The 23,359-nt window shown below is 39.6% G+C and overlaps 1 protein-coding gene across 1 annotated transcript in view; it reads right to left on the bottom strand.

Annotated features, from left to right (window-relative positions):
• The window catches only part of PTPRM (protein tyrosine phosphatase receptor type M), a 777,319-nt gene that overhangs the window by 567,604 nt on the left and 186,356 nt on the right, over positions 1–23,359 (bottom strand). Inside the window, exon 2 of the mRNA XM_036100805.2 lies at positions 20,992–21,114. Within this exon, the coding sequence (XP_035956698.2) occupies positions 20,992–21,114 (123 nt within the window). The remainder of the gene's footprint in view (positions 1–20,991; positions 21,115–23,359) is intronic.

Here is a 23,359-nt window from a genome sequence, read left to right as displayed (position 1 = left end):
AACCTGATGACTCAGCAGAAAAAGGACAGAGATGAGTGGTGGCAATCCTCTCCTTGACATTTGGCCTCATAAAGCATTTACACTCTATCCGGTGATCTCCGGCAGGTGGTCCACTGAAGTGGACCATCTTATTTAAGTACATTTCACAGATTTGAAATAATAATAAAGAACATGATGTTGTTCACAGCCATCCTGTTAGGATAGTAATAACTGTCTGGCTCCTAAAAGCTATATCTGCACTATATAGGTGCATGGGGTGGGGGAGGGATCACAAGAACATTCTTCTTGGGGGGCAGCATTCTCAGGCTCAGGAACAAAGACCCCTTGAGATGGTCACCAGAGGGAAAACTGTGACCATAGGTTAGTGATACTGGTACAGGTCTATATTTGGATACTTTGATTTGACAGGAGGTTAACAACAGCACCCATAGATGCCTGGGCTCTGCTGAAATAAGGGCAGCTACACCCCCTAGCTCCATGAGAGGCAATAGCCTTTAGTCTGACCCCCTTTCCTAGGAATGGTCTAGTGTATCAGGGATACTCCATTTGGTCCATGACACCACTGTCCCTGCTGAAAGCTCCTAGGGTAAGTGAAGTGAGCTCTGACTTCCCTTCTCCTAAATTAGTGAGCTCCCACCTGCCCTTTCTGAGCCATGTGGTCCAAGTACACACAAGTATGGAAGCCTTTTTACAAATCTAAAAGGTCATGCATGTGTACATTTCTCTTTGCTCTCAACTCAAAGGGACCTATAATCTGATCCACGGCCTGTCTGTGACTTGAATGACGATCACATGCACCTGCCACCCACAAGCACTAAGCTGGCTCATCTGTGCCAAGTTCAGAGAGGTCTGCAGTTCACAATGGTTGATGTGCATTTATATTATCATCTTTCTGCTAATCACATCTGTTAAGTCTATCATCTCTGTTACTATTCTGTGGTGCCTTAGCTCAAATTTGCAATAATGAATCCAGGTTTCAAAAGTGGTATATTAAAATAAAAAGTAATGACAAAAATAGTCACAGGTCAAAATAATAGCATCTTGGTGAAAAAGCCCCACAATGCAATATACAGTGCAAGTTAGTATGTTCTGGGACAGGAGCAGCTAAAAGAGTGATGGTATCATACAATGTGCCAAAAAAATCAAGTGCAAACAGGGAGGAAGATGATGAACATCTCAAATATTTGACTGGTCCTGTGTGCAAATCCATTTGCCCCAGTTCTCAGGAAGTGGACTGTCATGAAACTATCACAAACAGTGGCTCTGCAAAAAGTTGGCAACATTTCCAAAGTGGCAACTCCAGGTAATCCAATAGGGATTTTCCAAAACAAGCACATTAACTCCCTCTAGAAACCTAAAGAAGGCTGTCATGAGGGAAGACCCTCAATTCCAGAGGCATCATTCAAAACTGGTCTCAAAGGGGAGACAATAAGTGTACAAATCATACTTTGACACCCTCCTGAAGCCAGCTACAAGGTTGATGAACCATATTATGTGCAGAGAGAAAGCAGAAGAGTCTCCTGGCGAATTCCTGTGTCAAATGACACTGCTGGCCACCAGTCTAATAACAAAATACAATGGCAACAGAAGATCAAAGTCACAACAGAAAATGACAATTGCTCTCCCCAGTATCTCCCAGGAGAGAACCACAGAATGTGGTCTGTGAATGAGCTCTTAGAACGCATGGGGCTAGAAGGGAGAGCTGCCCTCCATCTTTTGGTGTTTTGACAGGAGTAGGGCATTTGGCTTAATGTATCTGAGGCTTGCTCTGTGAGGCATGATGAGACTTGGAGAAGTGCTCAGAGATTGTCCTACTGGTGCTCTAGCCAGGCTTCCATCAGAAGAGCTTGGAGCTGCACCTGGCTACCACCCCACACCCTGATTTATTCATGGGCAACAGTCGGATGGAGCAACTGAGGGTCAGAGTCCCATGCCAATGCTATTTTTAAAATCCCTGGCACATTAAAAAATGCAGAGATGCCAATATACAATTTTAAATGGTATTATTTCAATAGTTAGCATAGGAACACTTTAAACACTAAAAATATTATAATGTGATATAGTTATGCTATTCATCATATAATAAAATATCAAAAATACTAATTTCCGGCTCATCATAGGCAGTGTGATCCAACAGTGAGACATAGATTTGGCCATATGATGAACACATTCTACTTTCACCCTTGTTCACGTGTCTCTGTGCCCTAAAGCTTATCCTTTTTTGAAGATAATGTTGAAAGTCTAAGTCTGAGGCTTGGGCATATGGACCTCCCACACCTCCTGTCCCTCCACCCTAACGCCACTGACACACACTCAGGTGGACTCAACATCATAAGCCTCCTGATCTTGATTCACTATTAAAAAAGGAGAGAATGGGGAAATGACCACATCTGAGCCAAATTTCCAGCACACTATGCACTGGAGAAAGAGAACTGCTTGCTGGAATGAAATGTCTTGGATGGCGACAGACAATGTCAAGAAAGATAGTCTGTGATCTCATGTCGCCAACTCAAGTTGTGTCTTTCAGCAACACATTCAGTATTTTGAACAGCTTGTCACTCTATAACTGGCAGATAAAAATAAACCCACATAGGGACCAAGATAATTCAATAGAGAAATGGTGTATTAGTTTGCTAGAGCTGCCATAAAAAATACCACAACAGAAGTGTATTTTCTCATAGTTCCAGGGTTTGGAAGTCTAAGATGAAGATGCAGTAGGGTTGCTTTATTCTGAGTCTTCTCTTCCTGGCTTGCAAATGTTCCCTTCTCACTGTGTCTTCACATGGCCTTTCCCCTGTGTATTCATACCACTGGTCCTTTTCTCTTCTTTAAGAACACCAGTCATGGGGCACCTGGGTAGCTTAGTCAGTTAAGCATCTACCTTCAGCTCAGGTCATAATCTCAGGGACTTCGGATCTAGCTCTGTGTCAGGCTCCCTGCTCAGTGGGGAGTCTGCTTCTCCCTCTCCCTCTGCCTTTCCCCTGGCTTGTATTCTCTCTCTCTTTCTCAAATAAATAAAATCTTAAAAAAAAAAAAAAAAAAAAGAACACCAGTCACATTGGATTAAAGCCCACCCTAATGGCTCATTTTAACTTAATTACCCCTTTAAAGACCTAATCTCCAAATACAGTTACATTTGGGGGTTAGGCCTTCAACACATGGATTTGGGATAAGGGGGACACAATTTAATGCATAACAGATGGTCTTTTCAACAAATGGGGCGAGACTTTTGCATATATATGTGTAAATAATAATAATAATAATAATAAACTCAGACCCTTACCTCACACCATATGCAACAATTAGCTTGTATAGATACTGAACCTGAATGTAATTTAGGAGGAAAGTAAATCTAAAACTTTCAGAAGAAAACATAGGAGAAAATCTATCTGATCTTGAGATACAAACCAAAAGCATCCTCCATGAAAGAAGAAAATGAGTAATTGGGACCCTGCACTAGACATTGTCCTAAGCTCTATACACAGTCTCTCTCATTTAATTCTTACAACATTATGACATGAGTTGTGATTTCCACATTTTACAGATGAAAAAAAAATGAGGTTCACTGAGGTCAAGTTACTTGAAGAAGATCATATAGTTGGAAGGTGCTAAAGTCAGAGAGCTCTCTCTAAGTAAGCTAACAGTGGTTTTCCTATTGGGCATATTACAGAACAGAATTAAAACCCAAGCCCAATATTTCAGTAGAACAAAATCTTTTCTAAAACTGAATACAGCCAAACTGTGGCATGGGAATCTATTTATTATTATCTCCAAGTTAAAATATCCAGACTTCCATCCTTCAATCATGGATGTTCCTTTAACATGGCCCTTGCAGAGTCTGCAGGGTGAACTCTCAGGGTCCAGCTATGCAGAGAGCTTGAAAGTGACATTAAAAAAAAATTCTTTTTGGAGAAAAACCATTTTTATTTTTATCAATTTAAAGTAGGACCATTCAAAATTTATTTTAAAATTTGTGATTTACTTTTTTTAAAAAAAATGTATTATGTGTCAGTCATACAATCAGTGGGCACCAAAAGTTTGAGAAATCCAGTTTCCTATAATGAGAGCTATGAGCCCCAGAAAGACAAGCACAGAGGCCAGAGGGATGGTAGACAGGAGAGCAGCAAAACTACATAGCACCGAACAGAACAAAACAGAATGGAAGAGAACAGAAGTGCCCTGTGCTCGGCACCCTCTAGTTTTCCCACCTAGTAAGAGAGGCGAGTGGCCTTTACATACCTCGACAATAAACCACTTCTACCAGGCCCAAGGTTAAAACTGAATTTAATATATTGCATCAGACCGCCATGGAGAATAATCTATAAAAGTTATGATGATGTCATCTGTAAATACCTATTGGTATCAATAGCTTTAAATTATGGTTTGGCATTCTGGTTTATTAGGAAGCTCCTTAAGATGTATTAAAAATCTGTTTACTCTCAGTATTGATTTTTTGATAAATATATTATCCAGAGAGGTTATATGCAGTGATTTCCCTGGAAAAGCTGACATTTATTCAATGATATTTACTTTACTGAATTAAGTAGCAATATATGCTCATATGTCTTTGCTATATCTGGAAAATTATCTTCTCAAAGTTAAGGTAAGGTAAAAGAATATCTGTTTTATAAAAATATTAGGGCATAGTTTAATAACATAAAGTTTAGGAAAGTTTTTAGGTGTGCAAGATCTACTAGTTATGGCTTCACTGGCTTTTATATGAAAATACCACAAAATTGAAGATAATTCTCAAAACTTATTTTGGTCAATTAACTGGGTTTTTTTAAAGATGGCATTCATTTTAAAGAAAAAATCATCATTATATTCAATTTCAAGTAATTTTCTCCTCTAATAATTTACCAGGACTATGGCCTTTTCTTAAATAAAATCCACTAAGGCCAAGAATGGAAGAGGCTGCAAGCTAGTCCCTAAATGTTCTTTTCTTCTTCCTCCTGGGCATCCAACTGAATGACGCCCCCAGCTGCCACTGCATGTTTCACGGACCACATGACTTTGTTCTCTCTACTTCCGTATCTGGTCCATAGAAACCTCCCACACTGATCCTCCACTTTCTCCCTTTGCTACCTAGATGTCCACTTGAGGGCAATCTTGGAGAACACATGCTAAAGATGGCAGAGTCCTTTGCAACATGTATGTGTGTATAAGGGCATTCCCAACCCAAAAACCTCCAACCTGGAACCACTCTAGACTACTCTACAAATGGAAAATAAACGTCAACAGTGTTAAGGCCCTGAAATTTGGGGATTTATTTGTCCCAGTATCTAGTACATTTTTTGTATTCTATTAATTCTTAGCAAAAACAAAACAAAACAACAACAGAGCTTCATTTTCTTTAGAAAGCTCTTTAATCTTACAATAAGGATCTAGATCACAAGACCTATTGAATTTGGACGTATCCTTCTCTCAGAACTCATTCAATAAGTCAGTAGACATTTGTGGGATAATCATTTCATTTGCTCTTACCAAGACTTACAAAGTAAGTGAAAATGTCTCCCATGAATGTAATTAATTACTTAGCATGGAAAACAACCTATTTATAAGTTGCATCTTCAAATTACAGAAAAAGCCTAATAATACAAAAATATGATAAATCACTATCTCCTTAAAGAACAATGCTTTTGGTCACAATTGGTTTTTTTTTATTATTATTATTTGGTTGGTTGGTGAGTTGTTTTCTTGTGTTTATTTTTTGTGAAACAATTTTCATTTCTAATTCTTAAGGGTGAGCAGCTACTCCCATGAATTACCTCAGGATGTTTTATCTTTCTTTTCTATTAATGTATTGGAGGCAAGCTCATCAATTTAGAAAGCGCTGGACTTAGAATTTGAAAGCCAGTAATTTACCCATTGATCAGTAGAAATAGCAAAAAAGGCAGGAAATGCAACAAATGGAGACTCTAAAGAGCTTCACAATAATTAATATTTTTGAAAGGTTTTGCTGAATTGTCAAAAATGAAGTCTTAGAGATCTCTTCTTTGACCTACCTGAACTGAAGGGTATAAGTTAATCAAGAAAGAAAGGAACTATTAACTTGAATCAGAAGATCCCTTGAAACCAAGACAGTTTCAAAATTCCTCTCTTAGGTGAGTGGGTATGGAAAGAGGCAAATGAGGACAGCCTCTCTTTCTACTCCCTACACTGACCTCAGAAAATCTGGGACCAAAGTTTACCCTGCTGGCTGAAAAAAGATCTGACCTCTGGGATTTTACTCTGAATCAAAACATGGGCAGACTGTGTCATGAAAGCGGCACACAGGATTTAAATTTGCTCCCCTGGAGCTCCAGGGGCTCTTGGTTCTTTGCTTTGCTGTGAACATGTCATTAAAGAAAATATTGTTCTTATCCACTGGGAAAGGTCACTAGTGATAAAGACCTTATGAAACACAAGAATAAATTAGAACTCTTAACCCCTTAACCCGGCCAAAGGAGAGGAGGAAGAGAAGTGCAGAGGGCGTATTCATTAGCTCATTTGCAAAACCTGACCCCGCATCTTAACTAGAGAAATGTAGCAATGTCACCTGGGGCAAGATGCAGCCCATCCAATAAAAGAGCAAAGAATTACACGTCTCCATCTGCTGGGGGACTTAAGAAATTACCCAAATTAGAAAGTGGGACTTGGCTTGAAAGCTTCTTGAAAATCTTATCAAACACAAGTTAAATAAGAAAAGAAATACTACCCTGTTGCAGGGGTAAGAAAGCGTGACTGGTCAGACCGGTCACAACTAAATACTTTTGTTACTTAAAAGTTGAAATGAAACAACATGCCATTTCTCTCTTCAGTGTCAGGGAAAACAATGTATGACCCAAATATAGGCATTTTATAAAGACATTCTCTCAGTGAAGGCAGCCCCTCCCTTCATACAATTCTACTCCAGAAAGAAGGCTGTATGTTCAGCCTGCTGGGGGCAGCTGTGGATGCCAGCTCCAAAAGGGCAGATGGCCACTTCCGGCTCTTGATTACATCTACCAGATCTTTTTTTTTTTTAAAGATTTTTTTAATTTATTCATTTGACAGAGATAGACACAGTGAGAGAGGGAACACAAGAAGGGGGAGTGGGAGAGGGAGAAGCAGGCCTCCCACAGAGCGAGGAGCCTGATGCGGGGCTCGATCCCAGGACCCTGGGACCATGACCTGAGCTGAAGGCAGACGCCTAACGACTGAGCCACCCAGGCGCCCCTCTACCAGATCTTCTTAGGAAGCCTTGTTGAAGTCTTCCCAGCCTGCGGGGGCCTCCAAATAACAGGGACTTTCTCCAGTGAGTCCAGGCTTCAAAAGCCACCATAACGGGTAGGCAATTAGTAGATGAAATTCAACCTTAGTGAGTCTTTGCCACTTCATAAATTTAATTTTCTTTTCTTCGGGTCAGTGCTTTATTCTATTTTAATACTTGGTCTATCAAGTAAAGCATCGCCTCCTTGCGCTTAGGTCATCCATAATGGTCTTTACCTTCCAGGATACAAGAACAGTGCCTGCCCACAGCAGGTGCTTCACAAGTATTTATTGAAACAAAAAAGGTCCTAGCCCTAGAAAGAGCTAGAAATGTCATCTGCTTCTGTCTTCTTCCTCAAGCTTAAGTATTATCTATAATAGCTGGACGAATCTATAAAGATCACTAGATTCCCCTGATAACTCTTTCCATGGCTGTGTTAACATTCGACTCAGAAAAAGTTTATTTACCATGCCTTTTAAATATTAGCAAATGCTGTTCGAACTCCTATCTTTGGAAATGAATGTGTCATCTTACATAATGTGGCTATTGTTATCGGGGAGATATGGGACTGGTAGGTTCACCCGCAGGATTTGTTATCAGTTCATATGTAGCTTCTATCGAGCACAATTTCCAAGTCTCCCTGAATAATGTTCAGCCATTTTTATATCACTTTGTCACTGCACATTTCATAATAAAAGGAGTTAAAATCATTTTATCATGACAATATATATGACAGTCCCGCAGTTAAAAATCTCAGAAGTAGCACTACTAATGAATTTATACAACTTCCCTACATATGGATAGGGATAAAATTCACTTTATCCAACCCTCTGCTGTCCAGAAAGCTTCCACCCAAACAATTTCAAATATATGAATGTTAATCCTACTTTCAAATTTTTCTAGAGTATGATATTTCATAAACTTGACCTTCATAGAATTTGTAAAATTCAGTTATATGATTTTGTACAATGTAATTTGGGGTTTTGTTTTATTTTAAATAATATACTTATTTTTATATTTATATATTTTTATATTTTCATTTAATAAAAATAATATAGTTTATGTATTTATATATTTATTTAAATATATAATATTTATATTATATTTATAATAAATACCTTTTAATATTAGGAATGAAGTATTGATATTGTCTTTATTCAAAAAGAAAAAGTGAGTTATGACACTCACAGATACCCTTTTGGCAATATTTCCAGAATCTTTCCCTGCTCTCTTCCCCCACCCCCAGAGTTGTCTGAGCCTTTAATTGTAAATTGCCAAGGAAGGCATTTCACTTAAGACAGTTTAGGTCAGCGGTTCTCAGAGTGTCTTCCAGGGACCCCGGAATCCACAAGACCCTTTCAGGGAATCCACAAGGTCAAAACAGTTTTCATGAGAATAATATGGCATTATTTGACTTTATTATTCCCATTTCGTTCTCATTTACTCACAGATGTACATCACTGCTCTGGTGGCTAATGGAATGTGTGCTTATGCACTGTTTTCAAAATTTCTCAGTTTTAATTTCTAATCCAGAAAATATAAACAGATACTACCCACATGAACAAAAAAGCTCTTTAAATGTTTCAAAAAATATTTTTTAAGAGTGTAAAGGGGCCCTAAGACCAGAGTTTGAGATCCACTCCACACACTACTGCAAAATCTCAGTGGCATAACACAAGGAAGTTTCTGTCTCCCTCAGGCGCATGCCCCCTGCAGTCGGCTAAGTGAGTTTGGGGGGGGGGGGGGGCGGAGAGAAGTCACTGCTCCATTTCCTCCCTCAGGCACCCAGGTTAAAAGCATCCCAATGCTTCCACAATTAGCAAGGCAGGAAAAAGAGAAGAGAACATGAGGAATCTCAAACTGGCTGTGGGAGCTCTGCCTGAAAGTGACACGTGTCACTTCTACTCACATTTCACCAGCCAAATCAGTGTAGCCACACTGAAATCCAAGGGGACAGAAACACACAATCCTCCCATGTTTCTAGAAGGTGAAAGCTGAAGCAGCTATTCAGCAGCACTACTGACTACCCCAAGGGCTAGCTCTTCAGGCAGCTCATGTCTTTCCAGGATCTTTTCCTGAAATTATTCGCCCTCATGACCATGTACTCATGGGGCCTCATGAAACACATTTCATGAAAAACATGGAGAACAAGTATTTAAATATGACACATACGAATTCACATATTTAAGATTTTCTTCCACAGTAATTGAGAAACATCAACTCTAAACAGAACATATTATGGTCTACTCGCCTAAGCTAGTATACAGTGCTATTGCGTAAAACAGACTTTCTAAAAGCCTTTGTTTGACTGACATGTAAAACCAATTATTTATAATAATTTGTGCCACTAACAAATGTCCAACACCTTTTCATAAGAGCAAGACCCAGATCAATTCAAATAAATTAACATTCCTGTCTGAATTGACTCACCCAGCCCAAGTAACAAATTCACATGTCAATGGTGGGCTGACCCAATGACCCATCTGCTGAAAAATACAAACTGTATCATTTTGTTTCCCAAATAACAAGCATTGATTGCAGTGTTAGAAAGGTCACTTGTCATCAGCTCGGTCGTTGACCTGCTGGCAAATTGCAGCCTGTCACTCCACAGTGAGCCAGGACTATCAGGAGGAACTAAGGTACGCTGTGTTGATCAAGTACGATTGGGGAGGTGACCATTTTCACAAGATGTGTGTTTAACAGGATGAGTATCACAGTCAACAAAGATGGAAAGGGAAAACAGCATGAAAAGGAACGGCTGTAAGGGATATTTCATAATTTCCCAGGATGACGACCAGAAACCTCACTGATGTAGATCTGCTTTAAAATGCACTGAATCAAACCCAGTCTATGTCTCCGAGTCGGATGCCAAGGATTTCAATATTTTGTACATGTAAATACAAAAGATGTCTCTTTCAAGTGCCCTAAAAGGAACCGGGGAAGATAAAATTAAGAAACAACCCCATATCAGATGACCTAAAGCATACAAATAAGGACAGGCCATGTGAAAAAACACATTTCCAGTGACATCCTCTCTAAAAATGCTGCTACAGTCATGTGCTGCCCCACATGGCTGATTCGGACACTTACTGCTTTATCATCAGTTGTCTCAATTTGTCCACCCACCAGAGAGAGGCATTATGATTGTCCAGCCGACAATGAATTAAATAGCCATATTTATTTCTCTTTGAACCATTAAGCTTTTAAATATCACTTTAAGATATAATTTATCACAATCTCCTAGAATAAAGTATCAGCCAACTATTCATTAAAGGCCACTTATTTGAAATAATGATCTACACAATAATTTCATGGGGTTTGCCAAGAAATGCTGTATGATTATTTTCTGTATTCAGCCCCATATTATGGACAGGATACAAATGAATGCAGGCATGTATCCAAAAATAAAATTTAATAATTCCTTATGCATCTTCTTACAAAGTTTCAGTTAGCCACTAAAATATCTACCAATAGGATAACGATCTTTATACTTGGTACCCTCACTGAGGCATAAGACCACAGTGTAAAGCATGTGTCCTATTTTAGGGAGTCCTAAAATTACATCCCTGAAGTTAGTCAATCTCACTCAGTGCATGGCTCCACTAAACCTCTCCAATAAAGACCAAGGAATCATCCTGATATGTTCGGAAAGGGAAGACATGGGTCAACTTAGGTTTTCAAAATATAAATATAAATATTTTCAATGCAATGTGACAGGATAGCATTTGGCCTAAAATAAAATGCATCTGTGTACAATCGTTGCTTTGGCATGGCCCCAAGTTGGTGTACCTCACTCTGCTGCCTTTTGTTTCCCCACACATACCGCACATTATGCTTACTTTCAAAACTACGAACAGTTGAAAAAGCAGTACAATAAATACTCATATACACTTGACCTAGACTTAACAATTGTTAACATCTTACCACATTTGCATTCCCTCTCAACACACACGTGTGCACATGCATACATTTTTTTTCTACACAGACACCCAGACACCCCTAAACACTTTAGCATTGATCTCCCAAGATCAAGGACATTCTCCCATATATTCATATGCTTTTTGGTATTTATTTATTTACTAACCAAATTTCCTTAGGACATCTTTTCCTGATACCCTCTGATGAGCAATTTTGAATTTTCCTCCATGCACACTTGGTCAAATAATGTCTTTTTTTCCTCCTTTGCCAGAAATCAACAAATGACCTCCTTGCTTTGCATCCTCCCCAGCTCAGTATAGTCTTTAAGCCTCTTTCTTCCCCCAGGCTATGATGTCCATAGTTCCCTGATGCTCTGCCAACTTCCTGAGCGGCACTGTGAGTGCATTTGCTCCCCAACCTCCACTCACCACCACTCAGGACAGGATGTTCCTTCAGCCAGGCATGCGCACCTGCTCTGGCCTCACGCCTCATGCTCTTATGGTCCCTCCTGGGAGCACCTCCTCCTGGAGGCCTTCTGCTCACCCTCACCCACCAGTCTCTGTTGGGGCAGCAGCCTGCCCCCCGCAGAGCACTGGCCACCCCACTTCTACATCTCCTGGAAGACAGGGCGCAGTTCATGGCTATATCCTCAGTCCCCAGAGCCTCACACACAGCTGGAGCTCTCAAAGAGGCTTCCGTTTCTTCCTGGTCTTCAGGTAAAAAGAATAATCCAGGCTTAACCATTTCTTATTTAAATTTATTCATCTCCTGGATCCCCGGGGCCATGGAAAGTCTCAGAGGCACGTAATGGGGAGCCTGCTTCTGTAGGACACGGGCAGCAGGAGATGGGGTGACCCAGAGCCCTGGGGCCACACAGAACTTCCAAGGCCCTCTCCATGCCGTGTGAGGGCAACTTTAACCTACCAGCGGCCATGTAAGCTAGTATATCAGTAGCCCACCCAAAACCCATTTGACCCAAAGACCCTGCCCTCCATAAAGCAAAGAGGCTGCTTGGCAGCTCCAGACCCAACTGGCTTGTCTCCCTCAGGCCTCAGGCTCTCTGGTCTCTAGAGAAATTGTTTTCTAATCAGCCCCTCCCTACCCGCCGCCTCTGCAGGCCAATGAGAAATCTGCATCCCAAAGACAGACACTGAGTTTCACCTCAAAGTCCACTAGCCCTTCTTTTGACTCCCATGCCAAAGTGAGCTCATCTTTTCCAACACTTTGCCATGCCCAGCTCCAGGGGGCCTTGCACACAGAACACAGGATATGTGAGCACTGACCAGCTCCTCAGTGTGATTTTCTCAGGCTGGCTAACATAACGGCCCCATCCCTCGCTCTGAACCCTTCTTGCATCCCTTCCTTTGCTCAGATTCTTGAGAGATTTACAACCTCTCTCATGATTGGCCTATTTATTTCATTACTTGGCTTCACATATCTCTTATGATGTCATACAATTTTACAGGAAATCAAGCAAGGAATGAACGTATTTTAAAAACATGTATTTATATATATAGACTTACTTGTATCCTTTTTAGAAATATTTAAAAAATAGCCAGCCCCTGTTCTTACTTTCTGTTACAGTTTCCAATCAGCCAAGACAAGAATTTAAACAAATTTAAAGGAAAACACTGAATATAAATGATTGAAATGAGTGATCATACATATTACAATGGCCCCTGGCTCTCTTGAAACAATTAACTATTAAAAATCAAGACACTTTGGGGCGACTGGGTGGCTCAGTCGTTAAGTGTCTGCCTTCAGCTCAGGTCATGATCCCAGGGTCCTGGGATCGACCCCTGCATTGGGCTCCCTGCTCTGACCCCCTCCCTCTCCCACTCCCCCCTGCTTGTGTTCCCTCTCTCACTGTGTCTCTCTGTCAAATAAATAAATAAATAAAATCTTAAAAAAAAATAAAATTAAAAATTAAAAAAAATCAAGACACTTTTCAAACAAAAAACAGTAACAATAACACAAAACCAAGACCGCCCTGATCTTGAAAGTTTTTGCGTATGAAAACTGAATCATTGAAAACACTATGTCAAGTGACATAAGCCAGACACAAAAGGACAAACACTATCTGATTCCACTTCTATGAGGGACCCAGAGTAGTCAAATTCACAGAGACAGGAAGTAGAATGGGGGTTACCAGGGCCTGGGTGGAGGAGAGAATGGGGACGTAGTGTCTCGTGGGTGCAGAGTTTCAGACTGGGAAGATAAAAAAAGTTCTGGAGATGGACGGTGGAGATGGTTGTGCAACAATGTGAATGTACTTAGTACCACTGAACCCTTAAAAATGGTTAAAATGGTCAATTTTATGTTGTTTATACCCATGTTAAATTGAGGCTACCCAGAGCCCCACCCTGTTTTAATTAAGAACTCCCCAGAGATCAATGATCTGAAATGGGTTTTCTTAATTACACTCTAAAGTTATTTTTCTAAATTTTATAATTTATAATAGAGAATACAACTCCAGTCCAATTTCTTTCACTGTGTCTCATGCACTGTTTAACTGGAAACCCATCCCAAGCCTCACCAAGGCAATCTGAGTGAGATGTATGGAGGAGTGTCCATCAATGACTATCTTACATCTGGATGGCAGGCAGGCATTTCTCAATGGGATACTTGAATGAGGTTCCCAAGGACAACGAAACTGTTTTTATTTCCTGAGTTCGATGACTGGAAACATTCAGAATCGACCCAAAAGATGCCAATTTAATGACCATCCCCTAAAAAAATTGTTACTTTTGATTATAAAGTTATACTTGATCATAAAGGAAATGTGTGACATAGAAATGATAAGGCAATTACCCCCAATCCTCCCATCCTGAAGTAAAGATTGTCAGTATTTTAATGGACTTCTTTCAGCTTGCTTTTTTAATCCATTCAAAAATTATATCAAGGTCTATATCTTCTGTTTCTTATTCGATATCATTTAGAAGAAAAAATAAGAACTTGGCATGAACTTTACTCAGAGTCCAAATTATGCTAAAATATGAATTCATACCAAATTGCTCCTGGAAAGTTACTTAATAATAATAAAAGAAGGGGCGCCTGGGTGGCTCAGTCGTTAAGCGTCTGCCTTCAGCTCAGGTCATGATCCCAGTGTCCTGGGATCGAGCCCCGCATCGGGCTCCCTGCTCAGCGGGAAGCCTGCTTCTCTCTCTCCCTCTCCCACTCCCCCTGCTTGTGTTTCCTCTCTCACTGTGTCTCTCTGTCAAAAAAATAAATAAAATCTTTAAAATAATAATAATAATAATAATAATAATAGAAGAAGAACATTTCTTGTATACTGTGCTGGGCCAGGTATAAGGTCAAGTTCCCAAAGTTGATTATCTTGTCTCACCTGGTAAACAACCCTAGGAGGCAGGTTCTAAACACATTTCCATAGCCTTCAGGATCCTGTAAGACTGACCGCCCCACTCCATCCAGCAGAGCTCACCTTTGCTCCCGGGCTTGGCTCCTGCTCTTCCCTCTGCCCAGATGACTCAACCTCCATGTTCTCCTTGTCCTCAATGGGATCCCCATCTCTGCTCACAGATCACCTCTTTAGAGAGGCTGGTCCTGTCTCCTGCTCCCTTCACTTGCTAGGATCTTATCCTCATGTAGCTTTTCTCCACAGCCCTCAGCACATCCCACCATCATAGTGTATGTCTCTGCCTATTAGCTACTGCCTGCCTCCCCCGAGGATGCAATCACCAAGGGGACAGATCTTACTAGTGCAGCTGCAGCATAGACAGGCCCACACCCATCACCCCACAAACATACATTACTAACTCAGAGTTCACAGATAAGGAGGCTGGGAAACTGAGAGTTTAAGAAGCTGCTCAAGGTCAGTAACTACAAAATGACAGAGCCAGCATCTGACCTGGGTGGGACCCACAGCCCCCACAATGAATGAGCCTTCATGTTCATTTTCAGAAGATCCAGAAAGTTGCCCCCTGGGATGAAGACTATCCCCTCGCTAGATGCATGTGCTCATGTGGGAAGATCACTTCTCAGTACTCAGAAGAGCAAAACTGGGAGCTGGCTCTTTGACCTGTAAGCCTGGAGCAGGTTTAATTCTTCTGAACTTCAGTCTCCTAAGATATAAAATAGAGACAATGCCTCCCAATCCTCATGAGGGTCCTCATCAGGATCAAAGACACACAGCAAAGAAGCAAACTTTGTTAACTGCTAAGAGAGAGTCATTTACATGTACAAGATTCCTTTGTTTGAGAAAGAAGAATGATCAGAGGGTACTGGGCTGCCACTTGCCTGCAATATAGATTTTTTTTGCTCTTGTTGTTTTTTTGAAGGTACAAGTATCCAAGAAAGCTAAATTTGACGCTATAGCGTGCTAAGTCTGATGAACCAAATTTTGCATTACCTTTCAAGTATTCAATTCCAGCAAGTCATTGATAAATCAGGGAATATGTGGTCTTAAAGGTTAGAATCTTTTGGCAATCCAAGAACCATCTTACCAGACTGAGGATGAAAGGTGCACCAGAGAGGGGTCCTTACTTGGCTCACTCAGTGATGAATCCTGATGTGATGAATAACAATGCCTAGCACATCGCAGGTGTTAAGTAAATATTTGTTGAATGTTGACAGATTCAAAGAATGAATGAGGTAATTAGACAACTATCTGAGTATTCTGTGCCAAAAATACTACTCACTAGATACACATTGAAATTTAAGGAAGAAAAATGCCTTTTCAACCCCATAGTCTTCATCACTTACTAAACCTTGCATAAGCCCTGAAGTGTGAATAAATAGGGAAGTGTTCCCTAGCAAGAGGAAAACATGCCTGATGAACACACCCAAAGAGGAAACTCCAATTCCTTTGTCTGCCAATCCATCATCTTTCCCAAATGTGAAACTGACCCTACATAAATAGATGCGGTCATTTTTTTCTATTTTCTGGGTCATCACACTCAAAGTGCATATTGCCCCTCCATCCAACACTTCCTTCTCTCTGCCTTTCATAGGGGCACCCACAGAAATGACTCAATCCTTAGTCATAGCATTTCAGTGAAGATCAGAAACACCATCGTTCCCAGTTTGCAACATATAAAGTAAGTGTAGAAGGCTACATGAGCTTTCCCTAGTGACATGCTACACTTCCTGTTAAGTTTTCCTAGCACTGGGAACCAAATTCACTTAATTACAGCTCTGCTGGAGGTATGATTTCTTAAGAGGACCATGTCAGGTATAGACAAATGTCAATATTATGAGTTATTAAATGGCTACAGTTATAAGCTATGTTTACATTTTTAATATTATGCACAGGTTTATTTATTTATTGTTTATTATTTTAATTTTTTGTATAAGATAAAGTTGCATTTTCTTATACACCAGACAGGGAACTTGTTAAATATCCATTTTATAGAACTCGAGCATGAAGGTAAAAACAATATCCTTTAATGAAATATAAAAATATAAAAACAGCTGTCAAGCTGTGCAGGTATTTTTACATGATAAAACACTTCTTACCCAATACTTCTTAATCCACTCTGATAATTACACGATGTACTATTACAGAAAGTACACAACAGTGCTAACAAAATGTACCAGGTTATTATTTGGTTACTTAATCAAGGGTTCTTGCGCTCAAAGTAGTAAACTTTGATAGTAGTAAACTATCAAAGTAAACTTATGATAAAATTTAAGAAAATTCCCCATTGCTAATGGAGATAATTGATAGGAAATGAACCACACACCTGAGAAACCATGTGTGGCATAGTTTTACCATTAGACAAACTGGTTCAGCACTAGCTGCAAAAGTCTAATCTGTAACATAAACGTCAACTTCAAATACAAAAATTTAAATGGTATTTGGCTTTATTTGCCCTAAATATGTATTTCCAGAGCCAATGTCACAGCCTTAGAGTAGTTATCAAGTTGGCTTATATAAAGCTCCAGACTGTATTTAAATTTTTTAAATGTGGCTAAAAATAACCTTACACATGAAGATACAGAGAAACAAACCATATACACAGTAAAACATCAATCTCAAAAAAAGACCCAGAAAAAGAAAATAAATTTTAATTAGAGCAAATTTAGAGTAAAAATTTCAGTCTTTCACTGTCATAATTTTAAAAATCATATTGATGGATCACTTGCTTATTAGAATCACAAGAGTCCCACAAGGATGATGGTATTACACAATAAGGAAAAATCACAATGCTTTTTAATAGAAAGCAAATTTATGAGAAAGATAGAGAAAATCCCTAATTATCATGTTTTTTTCTTATGATTTTAATCGCCTAATATTTGGAAAATATATCATCTGAAAGTAAAAGAAAATATGAAATAGTATTTGGGTATTAATAATTATAATATGAATACAGAAGCAATAACAATATAAACTGAGTCCAAAGCAACTATCACAGGCTGATGCAAAAATGGTCTAAGACAGGGGTCAGCAAAATTTTTCCATAAAGGACCAGACAGTAAATATCTAGGCTTAGTGAACCCTACAGTATCCGTTATGGTGTCTGTTCTCAGCCCTGCCACTGTGGCTTGAAACCAATCACAGACGATGTTTAACAAATGCCCAAGGCTCCATGCCAGTAAAACTTTGTTTATGGACAATGAAATTTGAATTTCACGTGTCACAAAACATTATTATTATTTAGATTTTTTTCAACCATTTAAAAACATAAAAACTGGGGCGCCTGGGTAGCTCAGTCCGTTAAGCGACTGCCTTCAGCTCAGGTGAGGATCCCAGGCTCCTGGGATCGACCCCTGCATTGGGCTCCCTGCTCAGCGGGGAGCCTGCTTCTCCCTCTCTTCCCCGCTTGCACTTTCTCTCTCTCTCTCAAATAAACAAAATCTTTAAACATAAAAACATAAAAACCATTCTTAGCTTTTGAGCTATCCAAAAAACTGGCAGTAGGCTGGATTTGGCCTGTAGGACATAGTATGCCAACCCTTGGTCTAAGGCATCACAGAACCATCCTACACAGGAGAGAACACATACAAATATACATGTGAGAACAAATCCAACCATATTGTAAATAAAGCCTTAAGGAAACTAGCCCTCGGGAAACGTTGTATCTGATTTTGCCACCTATTTACCCTGACCAATTCATAAAACTGGTTTCTGTTTTAGCTCAAGAGGGCCAGCTTTGGAATTTGTTTTTGAAATAAATAAATCATGTTATACATACTAATGCAAAAGGAGGAGGAGGAGGAGAAATCCCTTGTAACTAAAGAGTACTTAAAGCAACTCATGGCTATATTGTCTATACACATTGGAAACCCTGTTTTAAAATCCATACCATAGGATACCATATGCCAAGTTTCTAAGACGATATTTCCTAATTTCATTGAGAATTTAACTTCTCACTGTAGGTGGACAGGTCAGCTGAGCACCAGTCCATACCCTTAATAACACAGGAGCTGTTGTTCTTAGGGCACTGCCGGTCTGTGAGACAATAATATAGGACTTAGATTGTTCACTAATTGTATTTTTGTAACTCTCTTCCCCAAGTACGTAAGTTCCTACAGAGAAAGATTCATTTCTTATAAACCTTCACCCCCCGCCCCAGTAATCAGCATCGTGATTAGCACAGAGTAGGGCTCAAAGGAATTTTTTTAATGGCTAAAGTTTGTTTAATGAATAAGAGGAAAAAATACCATATTATTGGCAGTTCTATGTTATGGCAGAAATTTAGTCTGATGGAGAAACTACCAATTTTCGGAAATCTCATCTGGACCAATGCCTGCTGACATTGTTGGAGGAAAGAGGAACCAGACTGCTAGTCTTGCCCCAGCTCCCTCCAGACCTGCTGACACCCAACAACCCACATACCCCCACAGTGACCTGCACCCTATTTGAGGGCCGGGGTTGAGGGCACACCTTTTGTAACTATCAGATGGAACTGAGAAACGTGTTGGAAGATAAAACATTCAGAGACCTGAAGTTACAAAGGCCTGATATTAATCACCAAGTATTCCATTAGTCAACAGAAGTAGAGTGAATTCAAACAAAATGTTTAAATGCCCCCACTTCATTCTTTCAAAGGCAGAAGAGCCTTCAAAGGCCAGATGCTTGCACAGTTACTTCCCCTTTGTTTTTCATTTACCCAACTGATTGTCCCAGGATACAACTAGTCTTTGATCATTATTACCATTTTTGTAATGGCCTCTGCTAGGAACCCATCCTTTCTATATCTAGAACTTGGACAATTTGGTCTGAGATGCTATTTTGGGAAATCAGAAAGAAGGAAAGGACAAGATGGTGTCAAGAAATGATACCTCCGGGAGGTAAGTCATCATGTGACAAAAATAGAACCAGTGAAGGTTGAAAAAGATACTGCAGTATTGGGGCTCCTTTGTCAAAGACAGTTTTTCCAAGACAGTCTTCAAACTAAAGGACCACAATAATTAAATCTACTAGCTAATGCGAAAAATTACTTTTTTTTTTTTACACCAAATTAGAAGATAAGAAAAGCCTGAGTGCACTCTTGTGGAGAACTCTCCCAGGACTAACTCTGAGCACCCTCCCCACTATCATGGCTGCGGCCATCCCCAGCCTTTCTGGACACAGGCTGGATCCTCAAGAGAGAACAGGTGATGCCCAGAAGGCCTTCTGGGGTGAGGAGCCTATTTGGGGAAGGACAGCTCCGCGTCAGGAGCCCGGCCATGCTCCCCTTCCCGCTCCCCGCTCACTGGCAAGCATGAAAGCAAGAGCTGGGGTTCGTAAAAACAACTGAAGTACCACGGATGCAAGCACAAGTCGTATTCAAAAGCACACACATATAAGAAAAAAAGGGAGACAGAAAAGGAGAATGTTGGCTGAGGGGAAATAACTAATAGCTAGAAACGTCTGAAGTCCAGCAAAGCTGCAGTGCCAAAGAGCACAGTCTTCCCTTCTGCGAGGTTGTAAGGAGATAAATATGGGAAGGAGAGGGAAAGAACATGGTGGGCATCATAACTGTTAAAGCTTAGTGAAGAACGACATTAAACTCTACTTCCTACTTAAAAGGGATGACTTACTAAATGCAATTATTGCTACATTTGCATGTATTAACGAAGAATTTTACAGTTACAAAAATGTACAAATAAACGTGTTTTATCTAAAATCCAAATCAGAATAATGTTTTGCAGTGTGAATCCTGACTAGGGCACATTCTTACCCCGTTGTAACATGAATCAGCAAATCTAAACTCTTAGACTGCTGTCCAACACCACCACCTGCAAAGGGTGTCCATTAAAATGACCAAGTTCCAATGTGATTGTTTACTCATCAACACCTTCCCACTCTTCCTTCAAAATAAGAAGTCGAATTCTTGCTGATGTTTAATGGAACAAATGTCTTTCACTCATCGGAAAATTTACTAAGCACTTCTCCAGAAAAAGAAGTATCCAAACTTTGCTTTGTAAAACTGTGCATCACCGTTTTATCTTTGGTGCCAAGTGAGCTCCTGAGGCTGACAAGGTTTAAGTTATTCTCCAAGGTCTCCCATTTGTGACAGAGACTTTGTTATTTGGATTTCCCAGCTACAGTTCCATTCACTAGACACATTTGGCAGAAGAGACATCCATCTATTTCCCATATCTGCTGCTTGGGAAAGGATCAACTGGGGAATGAATGCCCAGTAATCTAGCTCAGGTGTACCCAGAGATAAAGGAGGTAAACTTTAATTAGACTTTAAAAGAAGAGATACAAAGGTGAACTCTCTGTACTTTATAACCGGTCCTCTTAATTGTACTATTCTCACTAGTTAATCACTTTGGGCTGCCAAAAGACCAACACCCTCACTCATTCAGCCAATGCCCAATGAATATTTACTGTGATTCAGACTCTTATGAAACTTCGATTTTAAAAAGAAAATTTAAAACTACATGCAAACCTGATGGCATCCATGGATCAGAAGTTGGTTTGGTCAAGGTGTTCACCTGCTCCCAGTGGAAGTCATCATCTTCAGCTTGACTATATCCACAGGTGCTATATGGCTCATCAAAAAGGCAACCACCTAAAATGTAAAAGAATGAAAAGTAATGTAAGCAATGACTAGACCTCTGGAATAAGCTATGATGATTACAGGTAACTGTAAACCTACTCAATACCACACTAAATTTGATTTGACCTTTGTGTCCAGGTACTACGGATCTTGGCCCTATTGTACCCTAAATGCTAAGTGCTAACCAACCTGAGTCTTAACCATGCCTTGCATACTGCTATACTATACTGTTCCTCCAAAGAATCCAATGTGTGTATAATCCAAATGAAAGTAGACCTAAGCAAATTTATAATTCTTATTTTCCAGATTTGCAGGAATTTGGAATCACTGATCTTGTGTTCAAAACTTTAATAGGCTTGCCCTAGGTACTCAACATGTTTTGAATAGAAAAACATAATAATGTGTCCAAAAAATTAAGAGGGAAATGCTTTCACCATAACACTGGCACAATGTCAGGGGGAAAAATGTAGTAGAGACCATGAACGTAGCTTGCAAAATATTTTTTCTAAGAATTATTCTAAATCTAAGATAAAAACAGGTTTCACTTTAATACTTTGGAGATTTGAGGTCTTAACATTAAAAGAGATTATAAATTTGCTTATAGTCCACACAATTTTTAAAGGCAAGAATAAATTCAAAACTAAACATGTGGTAAAACATCTGCTTAATTCTGGTGCTAGAAATGAAGCTACTTAAAGAAACAAAGAATAAAAGAAGATGCAGTTTTACAAAGCAATTCAGCTGTTTCAGCATCCTGGGGCACATTGATGATTTTAAGTCCCACCCACATCCTCTTAAATGTCTCCTGTTACTTTGAATTATTATAGTATCAAATCTTTTCACCAGTGTTTCACATTGTGAAAGGGAGTGATTATGTTGATCATATTAATTATTATGAAAATTCTGATATCCATTATATAATGCTATTACTTATATTAATTAAAACTATTAATTATAATTACTTTCCAATGATGAGAATTAAGGGTTCTGGTCAAGAAAATACAAAAATAAGAATATTATTGCACTATGTCTGCAGTGTATGCCCTGGCAGCAAGAAGAAAAATAAAATAGCAATTGTTCAAACTCAGAGGTAAAGACAGATGTTAGAGGTCACCTGGGCCAACTTCCATCCAAATGCTTACATAAACTCTACAACCTTCTAGACAGCTAGACAGCTTTGAACAGGTGAGGCATTCAGAAAATTTAGAAACGCATCCCTACCTAGTAGCAATTCCCCCTTTAAAAAGGCCCAAACTCTGCTTCTTCAAATGTATACTCATTTATCTTAGCTCTATCCTATGAAGAAACAGTACAAAAAAATCTCAGCTCTCACACAGGAAAGCTGATTATTTAAAAGAGCTGTCATGATCTAAGTCTTCCATTTTCCAGGCAAAACATGTTTTGCTGCCCCCAATTCCTCCTACTGGAAGGTTTTCTGATTTTCACTGCCCTGGTGGGTGTTCTCTGGATAGCCCCTGTGACAATGGCTGGAGCCAGAATTCAATTGGCGACTTCTCTGGACCTCATTCTCTTTCATGGGAGACTGGTGGTCCATTCCGAGCTTCTGTGAGCCTGACATCCCATACGTCTTTTTCAGACCACTGACATTGGGCCGTTTCCCCTCTCTTGTAATAAGGAAAGTGACTTTCTGAATTTGAACTCAGGGCTGTACATGGATCCTTACTAAACCCCATCTTATTGTTTTCCACGCATTACTCCAGCCTGCTGAGAGCTTTCGGAATCCCGTTTTTATCATTCAGGTGTTAGTTATCCTACCTAGACTTGGGTTATCTGCCAATTTGATAAGCATACATTCTATATCTGCCTCCAAATTGCTGATATAAAAATGTCAAACAGGACAGAGTTAAGGGAACTCAGACCATTTCAGAAGGTCTCTCCCAGCTTTCTAGCTCTGTTTTAGTTGTTAGCTCCAGGCATGATGGTGAAATTAGTGACCCTGGACACAGTCTTCTCTGACACTTTAACAGAACTGGTCAATTAAACATTCCACTGAGAACAGAAACTCATTATAAAGATACGGCACTAACGCAATATTTCACCTTGACAACAACCGGTAATTTATACTTCCCTCCTACTCAGCTTTAACAAGTTCAGAAACAAAGTGGATTTGTTTAAAAGCACATAATTCTAACAACTTTCCAATTTCGGTGGGAAATGTTAGAAGACTATGCAAACATCTATAGGAACTATTTTCCCTTGGTTGCAAACCCTAATTCTGATGTAGAAAATAGCTTCA

The sequence above is a fragment of the Halichoerus grypus genome, chromosome 13, assembly GCF_964656455.1.
Source record: "Halichoerus grypus chromosome 13, mHalGry1.hap1.1, whole genome shotgun sequence".
NCBI classification, from domain to species: domain Eukaryota; kingdom Metazoa; phylum Chordata; class Mammalia; order Carnivora; family Phocidae; genus Halichoerus; species Halichoerus grypus.
Note: the sequence above shows the minus strand (reverse complement) of the source record. Positions and strands in the feature narration are given on the sequence as shown.